The following is a 22,579-nucleotide window of genomic DNA, read 5'->3' on the forward strand; positions in this document are numbered from 1 at the left end:
AGGGCCACAGTGTCGGTTGTACAGATAGGGAAACTGAGGGCCGGGACGGGGCACTGGCTTGTGTCCGCGGAGCCGCGGCTACTGGGGGGGGGAAGGTCCCGCTTCACACCTGCCCTTCCTCCTTTAGGTAGCGGGGTGCCACTGAGGGGTTGTGGGGGTAGGGCCACAAGCCGCAGCCCCGCCCCATAAGGTATGTAAAGCGGCGGGAGAAGCGCGTAACTCCCCACCAACCCCACGGGCACCTTGGCAACACGGCAACGGCGCAGACTGGGGGGGCAGGAAGTGCGACACCCGGTGGGAGGGACGAATAGGCGACACCTACCAATGGGAGCGCCGAGCCCGCGTTCGCCCCGCCCCGAAGGAGCCGCCGCGCCCGCCTTTCTGCTTTGGCCGCCAGCAGTGGGGGCTGCACCAGGGTACCGCGGTGGGTAATCTGGGCGCAGGGCCGCGAGGCTGCCGGGGATGGAAGAGGGCCGTGCAGAGAGGCGACGGAGGACGGAAGGTGGGGGTCAGGCCCCGGGGTCGGCCCGTGTCTGTGCCGGAGTGTGGCGCTGGGGGCCCGGGAGCTTGGGACTCCTCATTTCCTGATGAGGGAACAGGCCCAGAGAGGGGCAGGAAGGCCAGTAGGCTGGAACCTAGTGCCCCGGACACACAGACGTTGTTAAATCGTAGTATTAGGTGCAAAAGTCGGTTTAATCCTAATATTAGGTGCCAAAGCAAAATACAGAATTCTGCCTGAACAGAATACGGAAAATATGGTCTTCACGGACCACCTCTCGGTTACTCGCCGCCATCTGTGCTTGTGCTGTCTGTCGTGTTACAGAAATCCTTACTTTGTACAAGTCCACAGTCTCGTATTTTAAAGCCCCGAGGCTAGGAGCGCTCAGAATCCCCAATTTTTCGGATTTTTGAAAGGAATATGATGCATATATTCGATGTGATGTCATACCTTCATTGGGGTCTGGGGCAGCTTCTTGTAATCAAATACACGAATATTTTCACAGCTGAATGTGTGCCTCTTTACGCCAAAGGAGATAAAGAATGGCCAGAAATAGTCTCATCTTAGGTCAGATCAGGTTTTCAAACCTAAAGGATTGGGTTTTAAGAGCTTTTTTTAGATTTGAGAATTGTAGGCAAGGGATCCCTGCCGGTGAAGGATCATGATTGTTGCCTCCTATCTCTGGCTTACCTGGACAGGGGGTGCTACCGTTCCTGAACTCTGCTTATGTTATGCCACCCCCATGTCCATCACTAATTCTGTGCATTGCCCTGTGCCTTCAGTCTGTTTCCTCATCTGTAAAATGGGGTCAGTAATGCTTCCGTCCTCAGGTTCTGGCGAGGATGGAATGAGACTGCAGGGAAGCGCTCACCCTATGCCTCGCCCATGGCTCAAATGGTGACGGTTGAGATCTACTTGTTGCACAGACTTTTCTGTGTTTTAATTATTTGTGTAGGCAGTTAACCATGGTTAACCTCTGCTACCCAGTCGCTCTCCACGACTGCCTCCTGTACATAAACAGGCCTATCTGTATCTATTCTCTTCTCCTTTCCCCCAAATTATAGCCTTCTATGCTGTTCTATAGTTGGTTCTTATTAGCATTTATATTGGCTGTTATGTAACATATTTACACCATTTCTTCTTTTTTTAATCAAGATAGGTAACATTTCTATAAAAATGTTGGCAGTGTAAGTTTGAAGGATAAGCACAAAAGGAACACCCATATACTCACCATCAAGTTAAGAAATAGAATATTATCATATCCCGAAAGCCCCAGAGGAATCCTTTCTTCCCCTCACGGAAGAGGACCACTGCCCTGAGTACTGTGTTACTCATTCCCTTGTTTTTCTTTGTGGTTTTTACTACGTATCTGTAATGACTGCCACATACGGTTTCACTAGGTTTTGAATTTCATACAGGATCCTCATACATATATCTGTGTGCCTTTATTTTTGCATAAAATTACATATATGAGATGCATCCACGGTGATATGAATAGCTCTACATCACCTTCATTGCTTCCTTGCTATTTCGAATTCCAGGGTTTGATTATAAATGCTTTACGTAGACATTCCTCAACTGATCGTAATGGATACTTTTGCCAGATTTTTGCTACCGTGTGGTGCGTTTATAAGCATATTTCCTGGGGCAGTTGTAGAAAAGTTTCTCTAAATTGTATACCGAATAGTGGCTTTCTGGGGATACCCAAATTTGCCAGTAATATCGAATGGTCTCAGGTGGTTCATAAGAGTTTACCCCCCACCAGCAGTGGCCATTCTTCAGAACTTTTGCCTATCTGGCGATGAGTAAGACATTGGTCACTGTGGTTTGAATACTCATTTGCCTGATGACCTCAAGACTGAGCAGCTTTTAATATATTTATTAATCATTTGTGCATCCTCTTTGAAAATTTCTCTTGCTTATTTTTCTCTTGCCGTTGTCTTCCCCTTACTGATTTGTAGGAATTCATTACATATTCTGAGTATGAATCTTCTGTGGCTTCAGTGTGTTTCATATGCTTTCCAGTTTGTAGCTTGTCTCCTCTCCCCCCACCCCCAAGTATTTTTGGTGAACAGAGCTTCTTAATTTTAACAAAGTGGGATTTATCGGTATATTCCTTTATGGTTTGTGCTTTTTGTATCTTTTTTTATTATTATTATTATTATTATTATTATTATTGTATCTTTTAAAGAAATCCTTCCCTGCCTTTGGCTCATAAAGAATGTTCTGTATTGTCACCCAAAGTTTTATAGTTTTTTCTTTCTTACAACCTGACTCCTCAAAAGTTTTTTGTGCATAGTGTGAGGTGAAGGTTGAGTTCTCTGTTTTTTCACATAAGGGTAATCCGTTGTCCTGGCCTATCTTTTATTGAAGAGCTTGCTTTGATCCAGAGTTCCGTTTCTCCAACGTGTCAAGTATCCATATCTGTGTGCGTTTCTGTGTCTGGGTTCTCTTGTTCTGTCCGCTGGTCTTATTTGGTCTGTGTGTATAGTATTTTCGCACATTATTCATTACTCTAGCTTTAAAATAAGCCACTACCTGGTAGGACAAGTCCTCCTGTCTTTACTTCTCCCAGAATGGCTTTGCTGTTTGCCTTTATGTGTTCCCTGTAAATTTTGGAATCATCTTGTCGAATTACACACAGACACACATAGCCTGTTGGGATTTTGATCAGAATCGTGTCGGGTCAGTTGCCTTGGACCAATTTGGATTCGAAAGTGATCGCTTTCAATATTCCATCCTTAAGTATTATGTTTACCATAGGTTTTTGTAGATAGCATTTAGTAGATAAAGGAAGTTTCCTGCAATTCTAAGTTTGTTAAGATTATTTACTATGAGTGACTGTTGAATTTAATTAATCATAGTTTATGAATCTGTTAAGATGGTTGTCAGCTTTTTCTTCTGTATTCCGTTAATATGGTGACTCACACTGATTGATTTTTTTAGCTTTATGAAATATTATTGACATATGACATTCGATTGATTTTCACATCTTAAACCGTTGAGGGGATAAACCCAATTAGTCACTGTGTAGTATCCTTTCTATGTTGCTAGATTCAATTAATAATGATCGAAAGATACTGGCCATTTTATTTTCCTTTCTTTTGAAGCCTTGGCTAGGTTTTAATGCCCAACTTATGTCAGCCTTATCAGGGAGGGTTTGCTCTTTTGCAGGCCCTGGGATAGTTTTGGGACATTTGAAATCACTTGCTTTCAGAATGTTTGGTAGGGCTTCTTGATAAAACCATCTGGATCTGAATTTTCCTTTGTGGGAAGATGGACTTCCCACAGAATGAATGTTCAGTGGTTATAAAACTTGTTGATTTTCAGATAATTTATTAGTTGGTTTTGTATGGCTTTCCTGTAACTTTGCATATATTTACAACTTGAGATTATTGTTAGGTTGTTTATGTCTTTTTTTAAAATATGTTTGTATCCTCAATTAGTTCCCCTTTTTCATGCCAAATAGTGTTTATTTGTCAGTCTTCTCTCTCTTGGAAAATCTTGTCAGAGGTTGGTCGCTTTTATTACGTTTTGTTTTTTTTTTTTTCAAAAAATAATTTTGGTTTTGTTGATCTCAAGTGTACATTAATTTCATTGTTTTCTGCTCTTTATTATTCACTTTCTTTAACTTTTTTTGGATTTAATTTGCTGTTGGATTTAATGTTGCTGATCCCAGGGATAGGAAATAAACTTTGGCAGGACACAGTGACTGGCTGGATCTGAGGGTGGGGGAGGAGGATCAGATTTGGACGCTCAGGCCTGTGGTTGTGTGACTGTGTGGACTCCCCCCCCGCCCCCCGCCAAATCAGAAGATTCGTGAAGAGGACTCAGGCAAAGAAAAAGGTTGAGAATGGGGGAAGGAGAAGATGAGCCCAACTTAGGACCTTTTGAGGTTGAGTTACCACTGAGCTGTTCTCGAGGCTATCTAACAGGCAGTCTGAGAAACTGGTCCTGTGCTCCTGTGTCTTCCCACCCCTGAGGTCCAGCTGATGTGCCTTTTAAAAAGAGCAGTGAGCAGCAACTAACCTTTTTGCGTCTCTCCTACATGCCAGCTCCTTGGCAAACCTCTGGTAGTCATATCTCATTTAAACAGCATCTTCTGTCTTAAAGATAGCTTTTTGTTATCCCCATTTTATAGCTGAAAAGACTGAGGCCGAGGGAGAGGAAGTTTGTTAGGTAGAAATGTTTTTGTGCTGTATTTGCCGAAGGGAACAGCAGATTTCTTGGCAGATCATGGCATCGCCTGAAGTGAATGTTAAACCCTCAAAATTCTAGGCCCCTTGGCCGTCAGAACCTCCAGGAACGGGGCCCAGGAATCTGTATTTTTCACGCGCAGGTTCGATGATTCTCGAGATCAAGCAGGTCTGGCAAACACCCATCTCAACACCACCTGCCGATTTCTAAACCCACGCTGCTTGCCGCCGCATGGTGCCACCTCTCCGTGGCAAGAGCAGGCCGTTTGATCAGGACTCGTGCAATGCTTTTATCAGCTCTGATCTTTGTGGTTTGTGGAAAGATAACGTTTTAGTAGAGAGCAAGAGATTGAAAAAGCACCCCATGGTGACAGTTGTTTCATTAGTGGTTTGGGAGATGAGAAGGAAACTAGTACTGGTTAAGCGCTTACTAGCAGTTCTTTAGGCAGTGAACACTGCTCTAAGTCGAGCGTGAGAAAATGGGGCCTCAGCTGCCTTTATCCAAGGTCATAGATCTGCTAAGTGTCTGAACCAAGTTTCAGACCCAGAATTGTCTAGGAGTAAATAGAGGTAACGTTTACATAGTGTTTAGCCTGTTACCCGGCTTTTATTATGTATTAACTCACTGAGTGGAGTTAATTCCATGGAGGACATTTCTATCCTTAGTCTCATAGATCAGAGACGGAAGTGCACAGGAGGTCAGGTTACCCGATTCCACACACTTAGGTGGTAGAGCAGGCCGGGTCCAGGCGTGCTGGCTGGTTCCAGAACCCATGCTTCTGCCCACCTGCTGGGACTAGTCTTCTTGCCCCTGACCCCTGTCCTTTCCTTTCGGGCCATTCGGCAGGATGCCCTTGATTTTGAGAACTATAACAAATGTCTAGCCGTGAATGTAAGTTAGTACACAGCGCAGAACTTGGCTTTCGGAACACGCCCAGAGGTGACTGGGTTTCCTTTGCTTCTTTTCTTAGCTCTTTCGCACCCGCAGGGCGGTACCAGGAGGGCGGGTGTCATGACTGACGTCCACCGGCGATTCCTCCAGTTGCTGATGACTCACGGAGTGCTGGAGGAGTGGGATGTTCGGCGTCTGCAGAAGCACTGCTATCGGGTCCATGACCGTGAGTACCGTCTCCCAGGTCCCAGGATGCCCCCGGAACCGTGTGATCGGGGCCGAGACGCGGGTATCAAACCACGGAGCCAGCCAAGCAATACACCTCACCTGGGCGCTCAGGTCTCTCACACAGTCTCATGCCCGCCTGTGTGTTTCTCATCTCATCTTCCACTCTTTACTTTTTATTTTTTGACGTAAATCTGACATTTAGCCCAGGGGATAGGAATTTGGACTTTGAAGCCGTATAGTTGGGGCTCACACCAAGGCTCCAGTATCTTCTCCAACTTGAGTCTCTTCATCTCTCTAGTGAGGACAATTCATCATCCTTGACACTTTAGGGAGGTTCAGAGGATTAAGAGACAAGATGCGTACGAAGCGCCTGGCCCCTCGGAAGGTGCTCATTTGGCTGTCGATGGTCAGAGGGCGGCTTAGCACAGTGGGTCAGAGCGTAGCCTGGGACTCAGCCAAACCTGGAGATGGTGCCGCCCTGCCCTGGGCCAGCTGTGGCCATTTGGAGCATCGTCTCAGTGGGCTGCCGAGACAGGAGGTAAGATAAGACACACAAAGCATTCAGGGGCTGGGCCCGGCCGAGTTGTCGGTAACTGGAAGTCACAGCAGAAACAACAGGATCAATGCTGGCAGGTCAATAAAATCAATACTAGTAGCTCAGGTTGAGCTGAGTGTCAGTATGGGTGGATCCTGTTGAGTGAAAAAGAAAGTGGCTAAATTATACTTACTGTATGATGTCACTGTGCTAAGCTTTTTGTAAAACTTAACGATGTTTTTTTAAAGATTTTATTTATTTGAGAGAGAGAGAGAAGAGTGTGAACACGTGATGAGCCAGGGGAGGGGCAGAGGGAGAAGCAGACTCCCCACTGAGCAGAGAGCCTGACGCGGGGCTCGATCCCAGGACCCTGGGATCATGACCTGAGCGAAGGCAGATGATGAACCGACTGAGCCACCCAGGCGCCCAACTGAACGATTTTTGTTGTTCGTGAATACAAACACCTGCATGTAAGAAAAATAAGGGTGGACCAGAAGGATACGTAACACACTTGTGAGGTGCTTGCCTTTGGGAAGAGATCGAAGGACACGGTCATCTTTATCGTATTTTGTTCTTTTATCAAAGAGCGAATTGAAGCAAGCAGGGCATTTGTAGTGTGATCTGATGACCATCACTTCCCACGAATGGAAGTGCAGGTGTTTGTTTATATTCTGTGCTTTTGTCTTTCTGTGTTTTCAATTTTCGAAAGAAGAGTGGAAAGCACATAGAGGTGAGCCAGCCAAGAGGGGTGAGGAAAGGCGTGCGGGGCCCCAGGTTTATGGGTGAAGGCCCATGAGAAGAGGGGCGTGTGGAGAAGCGCCATCGGCGGCATGGCCAAGGCAGGAGCCACGTTCGAGAGAGGTGAAGGGGAGGGATGGGAGCAGGACGGGCGAGGCGGTGAGTGCAGAGACAGACACTCTTCCACGATGTGCAGAAGGGAGACGCGAGGCGGTGTGTCAGGGCAGAGGCAGGTTGGGAGGGACTGGCCCCTCGGGGTAGCCCCCGTAAAACGCCGGGAGCTTGCTGCGAGGCGCTGAATGAAGTGCTTGCGGGGATTCTACAGTAAGGAAACTGGGGAACCTTGTTCGATCCCGTGTATCCAAACTTGGTTGACCTACACCTGATGTACTTTGGGAAGTCCCAGACAGGAAGATATGATACGTGGGAACAGATGTATTCTTTTGGTGTGTGGAGCAGGGAGAACCCACAGTATGTACACCAGAATAATGGGGTTTCTTTTGTACTTCATTCTGGGGACAGTGCAGATGTCTGGAAGGGCTTGAAACAGGAAAGGGCCATAATTAGTGCTGTTAGGAAACCGTCCTTCTGGTGAAAACGTAACTGCTCTACTTGGGTGCACGGGGTGGCTAGAGGTCTTCGGTAAGGGCCTCCTTTATGGGAGAGGAGTAGTACACCTGCCAAGCCAGCCGCCCTTGCTCCTTAAAAAGCACCACACGGTTTTCAGCCTCGCCCTCAGAATGCTCCAGTGAAGGGCATAAGAGTGTTTTTCTTAGTCTTTTATCTATATGACAGTTCACCCCCCTCCCCTTCAGTTTCTCATGCAAGTCCTAAATGTGGGCTTTAATGCTAATGGGGAAGTTTCGTAGCTCACTGCAAGGAGCCATATGGTGCCTTAGTACTAAGAATGAAAGTGTTTTTGCCTTTGTTTGACCTTTAAAGTTGTTATGACCTAATTTAGGAAAGTCCTGTAGAATATATCTAGGAATTAATTTACTCTTCACGCTTGAGGTGCCGTATCCATGCGTCAAGATATCAAGACATGGTTATGGCTAGGGTAATCAGGATAGAGCTGGAGTTTGTTTTCCCCTACCCTTCATTTAAAAAAAAATACTTTTTCTCAAGCATTATTGTTATTTTAGAGATTTTAAAACGAGAAGTGATGGAAAGAAATGATCTCAGATTAAGCAAATACTTATAAGACCCAACATCATTAATCTGTCTTTGGAAGAGATGCCCAGGAAAGTCCCCTTTTAGGAACTGGAAACGTGTTCAGCATCTAAGATAATTACGAAATAGAGGAGTAGTTGAATTTGTGGGTTATTCTGACTGCGGTTTCCCATGGCCTCTTGTCCAGCTTATCAAACATGCTTCCTATTCTGGGCTCTGGTTCCAGCTCTTCTTACCGTCATGAAGCTGGAAGCAAATTCCCCAGTTCTCTGGGCTAGTGAGAGTTCAGGTTTTGTTGTGACGCTCTGGCGTAAAGCCTTGGGCCTGGGCTCTCTGAGTGGCACTGAGGGCCTGTGTGCTCTCCGAGGGCATCTGAGGTGGTGAGCTGGAGCTTGTGAACGTGCGTGTGGTCACCCAGCACCTCTTGCTGTGGCCTCGTGGGGGCCAGGCCCCTGTGCTGGGGAGTGTTGACACCAAGACAAAGCTTTTGCTTCGCCTTGGGTTTCATGAATCATGCAGACACAGAATCATATGATTCCGGTATAAGCCTCCTCTGATGGAAGTAGGTACAGGAAGCCGAGGGAGTGGTGGCTAAGAAGACTTGCATTTGAGGATTTCCACTTTTGACCAAGATCGAGTAACAGGGACCAATTTGCCTTCCTGTATGAAACAATTAAAAATAAATGAAACAATGGACATTAGTCCGTGAAGGACAGTGAATCCTTGAGAAACAGGCAGTGAAGGTTTCTCCCTGCCCAGTGTTGTCTTTTCCAGTACCTCCTCTCCAGTTCTCTGGACAGTCGCTGGATGTCCAGTAACTCAGCTCAGTTCTGACACTGTTTACCTGGAGTTAGCCTCAGATCCCACAGTTAAAGGGGTTCAGCCCCACCAGGCTGCCCCCACTTCAGATGCCAGTCTCAAGTCCGGGCCTCCAGTGCTTCTGACCGACCGGCTATAAATCAGGTCTTCTGGCCCACCCCTCAGGTTCAGTGATTGGCTAGACTGGCTCAGAGAACTCAGGAAAACCCTTGACTTGCATTGCTAGCCTATTATAAAGGATACAGCTCAGGAACAGCCAAAGGGAGAGATGCATAGGGCAGGGTATGGGGGGCAGGGGCAGCACTCTTTCTGGGTGCTCCATCCTTCTAGTACCTTGATGTGTTCATCCCAGTGGATCTCCAAATGCCATCATTTGGGAGTTTTTGTGGAGCTTTCATGACACATGCGTGATTGATTAAATCATTGGCCATTGGTGATTAACTCTGTGTGTAGTCCCTCTGCCCTTCCCAGAGTTGGGGATGGGGTGAAAGTTCCAAGCTTCTAATCAAGGCTTGGTCTTTCTGGCAACCAACCCCCCCATCCTTTAGGTACCTGCCAAGAGTTGCCTCATTAGAGCAAAACACTTCTGTCACCCTTGTCACTCAGGAAATTCCAAGAGTTTTAGGAGTTCTGTGCCAGGAACCGGGGATGACGACCAAGTTTTTTTTTCCCCCCAAATATGTTTTTTACAGCACAGGCGAAAACAGAATGAGCACTCCAGTTGCCTCAGCTCACTGCCTGAGCATTTTCAGGCCATGGCACAGGGGAAACCCAAGCCGAGCTAAACAGACTGTCTGAGCTGAGGGGATGGAGGATGAGAGCTCAAGGAGACCAAAGCGTTTGCGGGTCAGAGCAGGAGAAGGGGTGTGCAGAGAGGTGGAGTCGGGCGCCTCTCCCCACTCCCTGGCGGGGACCCAGCTACGGACAGATACACAGGGAGCTGCCCAAGGCCAGGCAAAGATGCAGGTGAAAGGATTAACAGAGAATCGGTGCCGATGTTCACAGTACCTGCTGCAGGTAGAGTGGCTTTGCTGGGGAGTTCTACCAAGCGTTTAAGGAAGAAGTGCTACCAGTCCCACCCATACTCGTCCAGAGAATTGAAAAGAGGGAGCACTTCCCAACTCATTCTTCGAGGCCTGCATTATCCCGATACCAAAACCAGACAGAGACATTGCAAGGAGAGAAATCTGAAGACCGAGATCCTTCGTGAATATAGATGCTAAAATTCTAAGCACAATTTTAGCAAATCTAATCCAGCAATATATGGAAAAGGTTGATATAATATGACCAAAGTGGGGTTTAGCCCAAGAATGCAGGGTTGGTTTAATATTTGAAAATCAATCCATGTGGTTTATTTACTGTATTAACAGACTAAAAAAGAAACACCATATGGTCATCTCGGTAGTGCAGAAAAAGCATTTGACAAAATCTGGTATCTCTCCTGGCGTGATGCAGCAGAAGTTTCATTCAGGAAACTGGAGATCCTAAGGATCAGGGGAGATGCAGGTTTCCAGGGCCTTGTGGCTTAGAGCAGGAGAGAGGACTCAACTATCTGCACAGAGTTAAAAAAATCTAACATCTATTCTCAATAAAATCCCTCAGCCAGGTAACAAAAGAAGGGAGATTCTTTAACCCGATAGAGAGAGTCTATGTAAAACCTGCAGCTAACATACTTCACTGTGAAGACGGAATACTTTACCCTAATATCAGGAGGAAGACAGGAGTGTCCATTCTAATCACTGCCGTTCCAGCCAGTGCACTTTGGCCAAGAAAAAAAAAAGTCATTCAGTTTGGAAAGGAAAAAGTAGAACTGTCCATTGAAAGACATGATCATCTATGTAGAAAATCTGATGGATCTTCAAAAAACCTACTCTAGCTAATAAGTGGGTTTAGTAAAGTGGCAAGATACAAGATCAGTATCCAGAAATCCATTGTATTTCTGTATGCTCACAGTGAATCATCAGAAATTGCAATTTTAAAAAGCACTGTTCATAATAGCATCAAAAAGTATGAAATACTTAGAAACAAATGTGATAAAACTTTGTAAGCCCTGTACTCTGAAATGTATAAAATATTGCTAAGAGAGGTCAAAGAAGTTCTAAATAAATGGAGGGTCATACAGTGCTCATGGGCTGGAAAGCTCAATTTGTTAAGATATCTGTTCTCAAACTGATCCAAAGATCCAACTGAATCCCAATCAAATCCCAGCGGGGCTTGTTGTAGAAATTGACAAACTGATTCTGAAATTCACATGGAAGGGTAAAGGATCTAGAAAAATCAAAACTATTTTGAAAAAGACAATCAAATTTGGAGGATTAACACTGAGTAATTAAAGTTAATTAAGAGTAACCTGATCTTAAGACATGTGATATAGCTATCCTATTGAGACAGTGTGGTATATGGCATAACGATAAATTCACAGATCCCTGGACTAGAACAGAGAGTCTAGAAATAAACCCACACATAGGTGGACAGCTAAGTTTTGACAGAAATGTAAAGGCAATTCAGTGGAGATAATTGTTTCAAAAAATGATGCTGGAATAATTGGATACCCTTTTATTTTATTTTGTTTTGTATTTTATTATTTTATTTATTTATTTATTTATTTTTATTTTAAAGATTTTATTTTTAAGCAATCCCTACACCCAGTGAGGGGTTTGAACTCACAACCCCGAGATCAAGAGTCATGTGCTCCACTGACCAGAAGGTGCCCTGGATACCCCATATTTTAAAAAATGAACCTCGAGCCATGCTTTGCACCATATACAAAAATTAACTCAAAATGAATCATAAACCTCAATGTAAAACCTGAAACTATAACACTTCTAGAAGAAAATGTAGGAGAAAACCTTTGTGACCTTAGGTTAGGCAAAGATTTCTTTGATATAACACAAAGATGTGATCCATAAGAGTACAAGTTGATAAATTGGACTTCAGAATGAAAAACCTCTCTTTAAAATACACTAGGATAAAAAGACAAGCAAAATACTGGGAGAAAATATTGCAAATCATATATCCAGTAAAGTGTTTGCATCCAAAATATATAGAGAACTCCCCAATTCAACAGTTAGAAAACATACAACTGAAAAAAAATGGGCAAAAGACTTGAACAGACACTACACCAAAGAAGATATATAGATGGCCAATAAGTACACAAAAAGTGCTCAGCTTCATTAGGGAAATGCACACTAAAACCAGAGTGAGGTACACGACATGCTCGTGGCTAAAATTGAGAAGACTGCATACGGAGTATTGACGAGAAAATAGAGGAACTGGAACTCCACCTGTCGGAATCTAAAATGGTATAGTCATTTTGAAAAAACATGGGCATTTTCATGACACAGCCATTTCTGTTTCAAGTAGTTGTTTTTAGACTCAAGAGAAATGAAGATACATGTCTGCACAAAGGCTTGTACCTAAATGTTCAGAGTAGGTTTGCTTGTAATGGCTGCAAACAGGAAACACCTAGCTGTCCATCAACAGGCAAACCGATAAACGGGCTGTGGGCTGATCCATCTGATGGAATACTACTCAGCAGTAAAAAGGAGTGAGCTGGGGCTACCAGCTCCTGTATGAATGAATGTCAACGTGGTTATATGCTGAGTGGAAGAAGCGAGGCAAAGGGGATTATGTGCTGTAGGAATCCGTTAACATACAGTCCTAGACAGCGTGTACTTGGGTGGAGTGACAGGTCAGTGATGGCCTGGGGATGGCGTAGGGGAGGGTGGTGAGGGGTGAGATAGAGATTACAGAGAGGCACGAAGGGGTGTATTCGTTTGTCAAAGCCTATTAAATTGTGCTCTTTAAATAGGTACAGTTCATTGGATGTCAATTATATCTCACCAAAGCTGTTTTTTAAAAAAAATCCTGAATTTAAAGCCACTTTGCTACTCAGTAGCTGTATAACCTTGGTCAAGTTGCTAAACCTTCCGTTTTCCTAGCTGTGAAGCGGGGCTGGAGATATCTGGCACCCGGGGTTATTTGTGAAGATTACGAATGTGATGTGTAGCGTGTGCCTAAAGCTTGTATGTGTCCAAGATGGCAAAATGTAGGGGATAATCAGATTCACACAATAGAGCTCATTCTCTTGGTCTGGTGAGGCCCTGAGTCATCTGTGTGGGCCTCTAAGAAGATAGATGTAGCAACCAGCAAATAGAGCGTTTCTGTCCTATATCCAGGGTTTACCCAGAGGAGCTCCTTCCTTGAAGTCTGACTCACAAGAGAGTTGGGAAGTAGTTATGTAGTAGTCAGGTAGCCATGGAAAGTTTCTTCGGTTCAGTTTCCTGGAAAACAGAACAAACACGGAAGCCTGAATCCTGAAGCCTTCACAAGTGGCCCAAGGTCCTTTTGTCACGGAATGGTGTTGCTCAGCACGGGGTTTGAGGGTGCCCCAAACCAGAGCCTGACTCTTGCTTGGCCCCTTTATTTCATTTCTCACGAGGTGTTACTAAACAGAAGCCAAGGTCGCCATAGCCCCAAGTTGCATGGCAACGATTCCGATTTCCAGACCTTGTTAAAATGTTTTTGGGTCTGGTCTTTTGTTTTTGGATTGAACAGGTTGGGTTTTTAGGGAATCACCGGGTCCAGCCTCCCAGCACCCAGCCGCTTCTCACGTTGGCTCTGGCCCCCCCACTGCCAAATGCTGCCCTCCGAATCAGCGGCATATTCGCTGAGGGCCTTCCTTGCCTGAAGCTCCTTGGGGAGCCTTTTCAACTTATTTTTTATTTTGAAATAATTCCAAACTCACAGGAAAGCTGTAAGAATCTTACAAGGAACTATTTTCCCCCTGGATCATTCGAGAGTTACCAATTTGAAGTTCCATCACCACTAAATTCTTTAGGGAATGTGTCCTTCTAGCAAAGACATTCTCCTAAATCGTCATGGGATAACCATTCAAATCAGGACATTAACACTGATAATATCACTGCCTTCTCATCAGCAGACCCCACTAGAGTTTTCCAGTTGTCTCAGTACTGTCTCCCGTAACCAAGGATCTGCCACAGGGACACATGTCACAGTTATGTACGTTTCTTTAGGTGCCTTCATTGGGAATCATTCCTCAGCCTTTTCCTTGACTTTTATGACGTTGACATTTTTGAAGATTACAGGTTAATTACTGAGTAGAACAGAGCTGATGGAAATTTGATGTGAGCCACATAGATAAATGAAAGTTTTCTGGGGGCCACCGTAAAAGAGGTAGAAGGAAACAGGTGTAATTAATATCCCAAATAATATCATTTCAACCTGTAATGGCTATAAAAAATGATTCATGAGATCTTTTCCATTTTCTAATATCACGGCTTCGAAATCCAGGATGTATTTTGCACTTGGGACGCGTCTGAATTTGGACGCGCCACGTTGCGAGCGCCAAGCTGCCCTGGGCCCGGTGGCGGCTGCTGTCGGACGGCAGAGCTGTAGGCTGTCCCTCAGTTCAGGTTTGTCTGCTGCTTCCTCCCGATTCAGTTATGGGTATGCTCTTTACTTTGCAGAAGTGACGCAGAAGCCGTGTTCTCTCTGCATGCTGTCTGGTGGTGAACGGTGTTGGTGAAGACGGTGTCTCCACTGTAAAGTTACTTCTTCCTGTGTGCTTAGGAAGTATTTTGCAGGGCGGTTCTCTGAGGCAAAGTAAATATCCCACTTGTACCTGCTAGCTCGAGCATCCGGTGGGGTGTCTTCCCTGACTTCGTTTATTTTGTAATGGTTGCCAGCTTGCTGCGCGGTACTGTTCTAGACGCCCTGCGCTCGCATTTTGTAATTCATGGTGCTTATTGTTACGTGTTCATGTTAGCGGGTTTTTCAATTATCTGCAGTCCTAAGGACAAATTGGGTAAAATATCTCAAATTTTAGCTTAAAACAAATGAAGATCTGACATGATTTCAGGGGGCAGAATAAATACGACGGTGTTCAAGCAAAAAAACCAGTTAACTGAACTGCACGTACCAAAAATAGATTGGTGAGCAGAGTAGGACAGGAACACTGGGGTCTGACAGGTATTTTCCGTGTTTGTCAGACCTTCTACCTGCCTTCCCCGTGGCTCTGTTTTTGTCCTGCTGAGGCGCAGGGCTCCTTCTGCCCCGCCGCCTTGGTGCCCCGTCGGGATCCCTGCATATCATTAGGTGGCGTGCGTTACTGGTGAGTCACCGCGATGTGGTTGACACTTTGGCGTAGTGTTCCATCCTGTGTGTGGTCGTGAGTGTCTTCTCTTTCCAGGGAGGACTCTGTGATCATTCGAAGCTGACTCCCAACCAGTTTCCCCCCTGTTTTTAATGATTTCATTGCATATTTGTCCCCTTTGGCTGCGAGGAACATTAATAAGCTTGCCACTGCCCCAGCCCGCCTGCCGTCCCCGTTAATCTGGGAGGGGGATTAGGGATGTGATCATAACTGAAACGTGGCAGGAATTTAGCATGAAAGGTCACCCCTACAATGTAACTGGGTGAATTTTTTGAACATACAGAATTCCATAATGGGCGGCTGTTTCATGCTTCGACAGGACTCTGGGCTCAGCAAGCTCCGTAACCATGAGGAAGCGAACATTGCTTTCACGGCCCTGGCTCCCGAAGGACTCGGGTCCAAATCCCAGGCCGCTCTTGACTGTGTGCGTCGCAGCCCCCAGGGTGGGACGGACCCCGGTGGCCAGCGCAGATTTCCTCTCTTCTGAGCGTGGACATCATTGGTTTGGGGTTGCCTTTTCTACTGGATCCCAAGCATGAGGGAGGTGCTGTGTGGCCAGTGGAGGCCCGGGAGGAATTCTTCCACAGGACTGTCACAGAGGCCTCCGGCAAGAGCAGGGAAGCAATTTTTTTTTTTTTTTTTTTGGCAGACAGAGTTCTAGTCAGGGACTTGGGGAAGTTCTTTCAGTTTCCAAGTGTCAGCTTTCTGTTTTCAAAAGGAAATCTTAGTCGCGAGGGTTAAACAGGGAAACTTCTATTATGTGCTGGTACGAGTGCTTCCTGGTGCATGTTCAGTACGTGCTCCTCGCTGCCCCTTCCTTCCTGTGTGACCCTTCCCGTGTCATCTGACCCTGCATCCTGGGGATGGGGTGTGGGGGTAGTAGCTATCAGAAGTTCTATAGCGCTGATACGTAACATGATCGAGACCGTAGAGCTGAATGTCTGGTGCTGGCATTGTCTCCTCAAACCCAGAAAGTGTGGTCCCTATGTCCTAGCGGAAGGAAGTCACAAGTGTGGGTGTGGAGCTGGGCAGGGGCCTTGTGGGCAGGCAGGAGGCCCACGTGATGGGGGTGTAGCGTGAGGGGGCACATGCTGGGATCACGAAGGAGTGTGGCTGAGGGTGACGGAGCCCCCAGTGGCTGTGCGGAGGGGGGTGCCAGGAGCTGGCCCTGTTCCGGCTGTGTATGGGGGGCAGGGGTAGAGGGCTACGGTGGGTCTCCCAGGAGACCGTGGGAAGCCGGGCCACACTCCAGGGATGAGCAGAATTGGCCAGAGTGGCCAGAGTCTCCCATCACAGCACCACAGCCCTGCACACACCGTTCTGCCCCCTCGTTCACACTCCCGGGAGCGGGGCCCTGAGCTGAGGCTTGGTGTGGACCTGAACGAAGACCGCCCGAAGGGGGCTAGGCAGAGGTGTTTGTCCGAGCAGCTGTGGCTAGGGAGGCAGTCCCCTCACTTGTGTTTCGGCAGAGACCCAGTGGCAGGCGGGGGAGTGGGAGAGAATGGCAGGCGTCGGGTGTGCCGGCCTGGAGGCGGGGGGCCGGTTAACCAGAAGCAGGACATCCCGCGGTTGGTGAGGGGAGCGTATTTGGCTTTCTCTGGCCGGTCCTACGTTGGAAGCAGGAAGCAAGAACTGGGCAAGTCGTCAGTTACAAATCACGTCCTGGTCCTCTTGCGCCGGTTACCACGGGGCTATGGTCGGGCTTCCGCGACTGGTAGCTAGAGGCCGCGGTCTGGCTTCTAGGTGGCGGGCTGGCTCCCGGGCTGGTTACTGTACATGAGGGGCTGCTTCTCTGGGCTGGTGGCTGCGGTTTGTGGGTCAGAGTCCTGTTCTTACGCGTGGTCTGTTCCTGGGCTGTATACGTCTTTTTCTTGCACTTTCCCGATGTTGCTTTTCTTTTCTTTTTTTCTTTCTTTTTTTTTTTTTTTTTAACAAATCAAAGGTTTGCGGCAGCCTTGCATCAAGCAAGTCTGTCGGTGCCTTTTTTCCAACAACGTACTTCATGTCTCTGTGTCACATTCTGGTCCTTCTTGGCAGTATTTCAAACATTTTCATATGATATTTGTTACCGTGGTCTGGGACCCAGGTGACAATTCGCTGAAAGCTCAGATGATGATTAGCATTTTTAGCAAGCATGTATTTTTAAATGAAGGGTACGTGCATTGTTTTTTCAGACATGATGCCCTTGCATATTTAATAGACGACAGGGTAGCGTAAGTGGAACTTTTATGGGCACCGGGAAGCCAGAACATTCGCTTGACTCGCTTCACTGTGGTCCTGCTTGATTGTGGTGGTTTGGAATGCAGCCCGAGCTATCTCTGAGCTATGTCTGCACTCAGTCTCTCAGAAGAATGAGTGTGACACAGTCCCTTCCTTTGAGTTATTCGCAGCCCACAGCCTCTTATCTGGTGGTCAGGGAACAGAGTGGCCCCATTAGTCATTGAGTCTCTTTATGGCAGGGTCTCAGCCCACATCAGGATTAGAAAACCGGGGACAGTCCGTGGTATCTAGCTGACGGATACAGTATGTTTGCCCTATAGTGTTTTAACAATTAATGACCATGTTAAAAAACAAACCAACCGGGAGATTTCTGATAAAAATCCGAAGATTGGGTACGTGGCTGAAGCGGAGTAGTCCTGCTGCTCTCGGCGGGATGCATGTCCTCCACGTCACCCACTGCGTCCGCTCTTGTCCCCATCTGGGCTTCTGCCTGGCCTCCGCGGGCATCCGATTGAGTCAGGACCAACAAGCTTGGCTCAGCTGAAACCCGGGGAGGAGGAAGCTCACACGCCAGGGATAAAGCAGAGCCGCTTTGCTCCTAGCGGGTGGGCGGTCAGCCCCGCACACCCCTTCCTCTGCTCCCGGAGGTTCCCTGGGGGGCTTGGGAGGGTGGGAGTGAGGGCCGCCTCTCGTCTCAACGGTCGATGGCCCACCTGTGTTCGAAGGCTGAGATGAAGTGAAAGGCACATTAATAGCATCAACAGTCAAGTTCTGCTGAAAGTGGCTTAGTTTTCTGTGATGACTCACATTGTAATTCAGCATGCCACCTGCCCCAGCACCGTAGTGACAGGAGACACCACTGCTCAGTTGCCGACTGGAGCACTGACCCACGGAGCTCTGGCAAGGGGCCTGGCCAATTGGTGGGTTTACTGCCACACAGAGACAGTAGGCGCTCGACCCGTCACCACCCCGGCAGTGCTGTCGTAGGTCGTAGGGCCCTTGGTGCCTGTGGCCGAGATGCAGGAACTGTGCCAAGCAGTGTGAGAGAAATTTTATGTACTGCCATTTGAAGGAAGGCCCAAAAAGCAGACTTTCTAACTAAAGTCAGACGAAAAAAAAAAAGGTCTCTCTGTATTTGGAAACAGCTCTCTAAGCAACAGATTTAAGAACAGTCTGTTATTCAAAGCCTGTCTGCCCCCCTTACCATCAGAGGTCTGAGCTCACCCGCCTTGTCACGGGGCATGGCCATTTTTCTCTTTCTGGATTCAGAAGCCTGAGGGTGAAGGCATCAGGTCACACTGTTGGTGAGGATTGAGATTTTTGTTTTTACCCTTAAATGGGAGAAGTCAAACAGAAAAGTAGAGTAATACAACGAAGCCCATTGCCCAGCTAAAATGGCAACTCATGACTAATCCTGTTTTATCTACACATCTCCTACCTACTTAGCCCATATTATTTTGAAGTAATTCTCATTGTTGCGTGTCTCAGCAAAACTTCTTTGTTTCAATGAATGCTCAAGTCCTTTTGTCACCAGACCCCAAACTAAAGGCCAGACATCGCATTTCCAGTCTGCACCTTGTCCCTCGCTGGCCCTGTGGTCTTGGGTAAGCCCTTAAGCTCCGTGACCCTTGGTGTCCTCGGCAGAAGCGCCCAGACCGTGCTGTATCCCGGCTCGCCTCCGTGGTTGTTCACGAGGCTCTGATGAGGTCACGAGGGGGTGGAAGCGGGGTACACGGTGAACTGACGCACAGATACAGAGAATTACTTATCGCACGTATTTGCCACATGAAAGAGCGCTCCCTCCCTGCTCTTCCAGCGCCGTTCACTGGCCAGACTTTGGAAGTGGCACGGTTGTCCATGCCCGTCTTTCTTCCACGTAGCCGAACGTCCAGACAGTCCTTCTCCCGGGCAGTTGACGGGAAGGTCGCAGGCCAAGATGTGATGCCTTATACAAGCTCTCCGGCCCCGTGTCCCTGCCCGCCAGCCTTTCCCAGCCCCAGGGCGGGGGGCTCTCTCTGCCCAGTGTGCCCCAGCGCCCGTGTCCAATCCGGGGCCTGGCCTGCCCTGTCCTCAGTGCCGTGCTCAGGTGGACCGCCCGGCTGGCCCCATCAGATGAGAGGCCTGTCACAGGGCGAGTTGGCCCACAAGTGGGTTTGGTCCCTAGGGGTCTTATTTTTTGCTGTTATTTCCTCTGCCTAAAAATACCATTTTCTATCTATAGTTGCCTAGTTTGGAACAAAACTATTTGTTGCTCTGAAGTTAGGGCAGCAGACTTCCTGACCGCCTGCCACCCAAGTGTGTGGTGAGCCCCAGGGTCCAGTAGTCTTCTGGGAAGCAGGGACCGTGATTAGCAAGAAGAGATTTGTTGGTTAAACCAAAACGGACAGAAAAAGCAGTCTCAAAATGAAGCAGCCCCGCTTGTCAGAGGAGCGGTGTCCCCTCTCGTGTGGTGCCGCCCTGGCCCATGGACTGCGCTGAGCCCCCTTTCTTTAATTGTCCCATTAGACGGGTATTTCCTGCTAAAGAAAGAACCGATCTGTCCTCTCCTGGGCCTTGGCCTCTCGGCCCCCCACATGGCAGGGTGCGTGTTCCCAGAGAACACTCGCTCCGTTCCGCTGAGGCTCTGTGGCTTCGTGCACCGGAGCTTGGGCTGTGGGGTCAGGCCGGCCTGGGCGCGCTTGCTAAGCGATGGGGACTGTCCGCAAGCCTCTTGTGTGTCACGATGGTATTCGTGACGCGCAGTGTCTGGTAGTGATGACGTGAAGCAGGCGAGTTAGCAGTGCCCGGCACGCACACCGGTGGATTACAGCCGCACATTGTAGGCTCGCTGTTGGTAGCCCGTCTCGAGCAGGTTTGCCCGGCCCACAAGGAAGGCCCAGGGACACCCTGCTCCCAAGGAGAGGGGACCCAGGGGGCTCCTACGATCCGCAGACCTCTGCTTGGTTGGGACGTGGTGCCGCGTGCCCTGGTCCGGGGGTTACCTGCTCTCTGAGAAGAGACAGTGGTGGTGGGTCCGGGGCCTTGCCCGCTGCTTCTTGGAGCTGGTCCTCCCACGGTGCTGGCTGCAGGTCCGTGGTGTCGAAGGACCCAGTCCCTGATCCAGCTCAACCTGCAAAAAAGCTGGTAACTTCGGTACTTAGCTGAAGCCTGTCTTTTTTCTCAATGGGTTTGGGGTTCTGAAGGGAGGAGTGATGTTATTAATTCATTCTCCTAAGTCATCAACCTGGCGGGACTAAGACTGGAAGTAACACCTCGGAAGTGTGTGGTTCAGCCTTTTATCTCACGCACTTTATCATGACCATGGCCTTACAGGATATTGGGGCCCAAGGGCTCCTCCGACCCTCCTCTGGCCCAGGGTGTTCATACAGATCTGCAGACTGGAGCTCCACAGGGGCTTCGGGAGCAGGGCAGGGAGTGGAGGCACGGCCATGAAAACCACTCCTCAGAAGACTGGAGGTCGGGAAGCGCCGGTCCGGTGTGCCCTTGACATTTGATGGGCCCGTCAGGGAGCTTGGTAGCAAGCAAACGACCTCAGTTCTGGCCGACTTTAAAAGAACTGTGTTGGAAGGGCACTGGGGACAGGGGCACACAGGACTGGTTGACAGCCAGGGGCCAGGCTGGGGAATGGGCAGGACCCGGAGGGCACCAGGACACGGGATGACTTTCTGGCCAAAGCCTTCTTCCTACCTTCCCACCTCGAGCTCTCCTTTTGTCCCTTCCTAGATGGAGAGTGTCCGTCCGATAGGCTGAGCATGGGGTCTGGGGCCATTCCTCCTGACCTCAGATATGGTCCCTTCAGCTTCCTGCCTTCCGGTTCTCTGGATGTGGGTATCTGGAATTATTCTCCTCCCCAAATCACACATATAGGGGAAAGACCAAAAAACAAAAGGCTAAGATCTGGTTAGAGATGGCAATGGCTATCGGCAATCAAATGTTACCAGAAGACTCCAGGTGTGGGGCGGCCAGATTGGGAACTGGAGCAGCCAAGCGATCGGGGAAGGCAGTGCTTGGGAGCTGCAGGAGGCCAGGCATGGGAACCTTCCCTCAGCTGGTCTGGTCAGAGAGGTGTGCCCGGGAGGGGACGTGTCCAGCACGCCGGGGGAGTGGGAGGCTGGGGGGTTGGAGCCAGGGGTGGCGCTAGAGAGAGGGTCAGAGGGATGTGTTCTAGACTCGTGAAGTTGGAGGTGAGGCAGTGGGTGGCCTTCAGGGATGAGACAAAGGGCGAGACTCACGTGGGGTCCCCCAGAAAGGCGGGGTGGGACTGGCTTAGCCCTCGGCACCGTGCTGTGCCCCCAAAACTCCAGTCGGGTCGGGGTGTTCCTGAATACGAGGGAAGTGTATTCTCAGTAACGAGTACGAAGGAGGTAGTTTGGCACAGGGCGTGAGAAACACGCACGGTGTCAGCACCGGGCAGGGCCGCGGACGTGCCCTTGCCCTAGGAAGCCGTGTGGTCAGAGATGGTGAGGCGAGGGAGCGTGGGCTTGAGCAGGTGGCTGGTTTCTGCAAGGACGGCCGCAGTAGGAAGTGGGTGTTTTTGTTTTTGTTTTTGTTTTTTGTCTTTTTGGGTTTTTTGTTCAGTGAAAACACTCATGTTTCTGAAAATTGAGAGTGGACGACACGGCGGAGGGGCGGGAGCGGGGGAAGCGCGGAGGGGCTGTTAGCTCACCTCCATGCAGACGAGGTACCTGGAAAGTCCGCCGTCTTGGAGTGTTTGTGATCTGCCCACAGGGTACATTTTTCTGAACGACACCCAAGAGTGGCCTTTTCGGTGGAAAATGTGCATTATCACTTTCAGAGGGAGGCGGGACTTGCCATTGTGTCATATTGGGTGGACGGAGCGGCTCCTGCCCACGAAGAGCCCTGTCACCCACCTCCAGGCGGTGAGAGGCGGCTCCCGAAGGCCCAACTGCCGTGCAGCCGGCTTCCCAGGGTCAGGAGCTCTGCGGCAGAAGGGCTTCCCGCCCGCCGAGAAGCTTCCTGGCCACCCTGCACAAGCCCAGGTCCCCACGTCACGCATGGCCATCTGTGTGGCAGAGGAAGGATGGCAAAGGCCCTGTGTACTGGGGGCTCCAGAGAACCTTTCATGGAAAAAAGTGCTATTTGAGTC

The 22,579-nt window shown here is 48.6% G+C and overlaps 1 protein-coding gene across 2 annotated transcripts in view; it reads left to right on the forward strand.

The window, feature by feature from the left end:
• The first annotated feature begins 272 nt into the window (after nt 1-272).
• Nucleotides 273-22,579, forward strand: part of NSMCE1 (NSE1 homolog, SMC5-SMC6 complex component) — a 30,189-nt gene continuing 7,882 nt past the window's right edge. The window contains exons 1-2 of one of the 2 annotated variants that reach the window (XM_008685215.2): nt 273-424; nt 5,667-5,813. In XM_008685215.2, the coding sequence (XP_008683437.2) occupies nt 325-424; nt 5,667-5,813 (247 nt within the window). In that variant the 5' untranslated portion in view covers nt 273-324. Of the gene's footprint in view, nt 503-5,666; nt 5,814-22,579 lie in introns of both variants that reach the window. The other variant, XM_008685214.2, reaches the window with a different exon arrangement.

The sequence above is a fragment of the Ursus maritimus genome, unplaced genomic scaffold (genome assembly GCF_017311325.1).
Source record: "Ursus maritimus isolate PB19 unplaced genomic scaffold, ASM1731132v1 scaffold_2, whole genome shotgun sequence".
Classification (NCBI taxonomy): domain Eukaryota; kingdom Metazoa; phylum Chordata; class Mammalia; order Carnivora; family Ursidae; genus Ursus; species Ursus maritimus.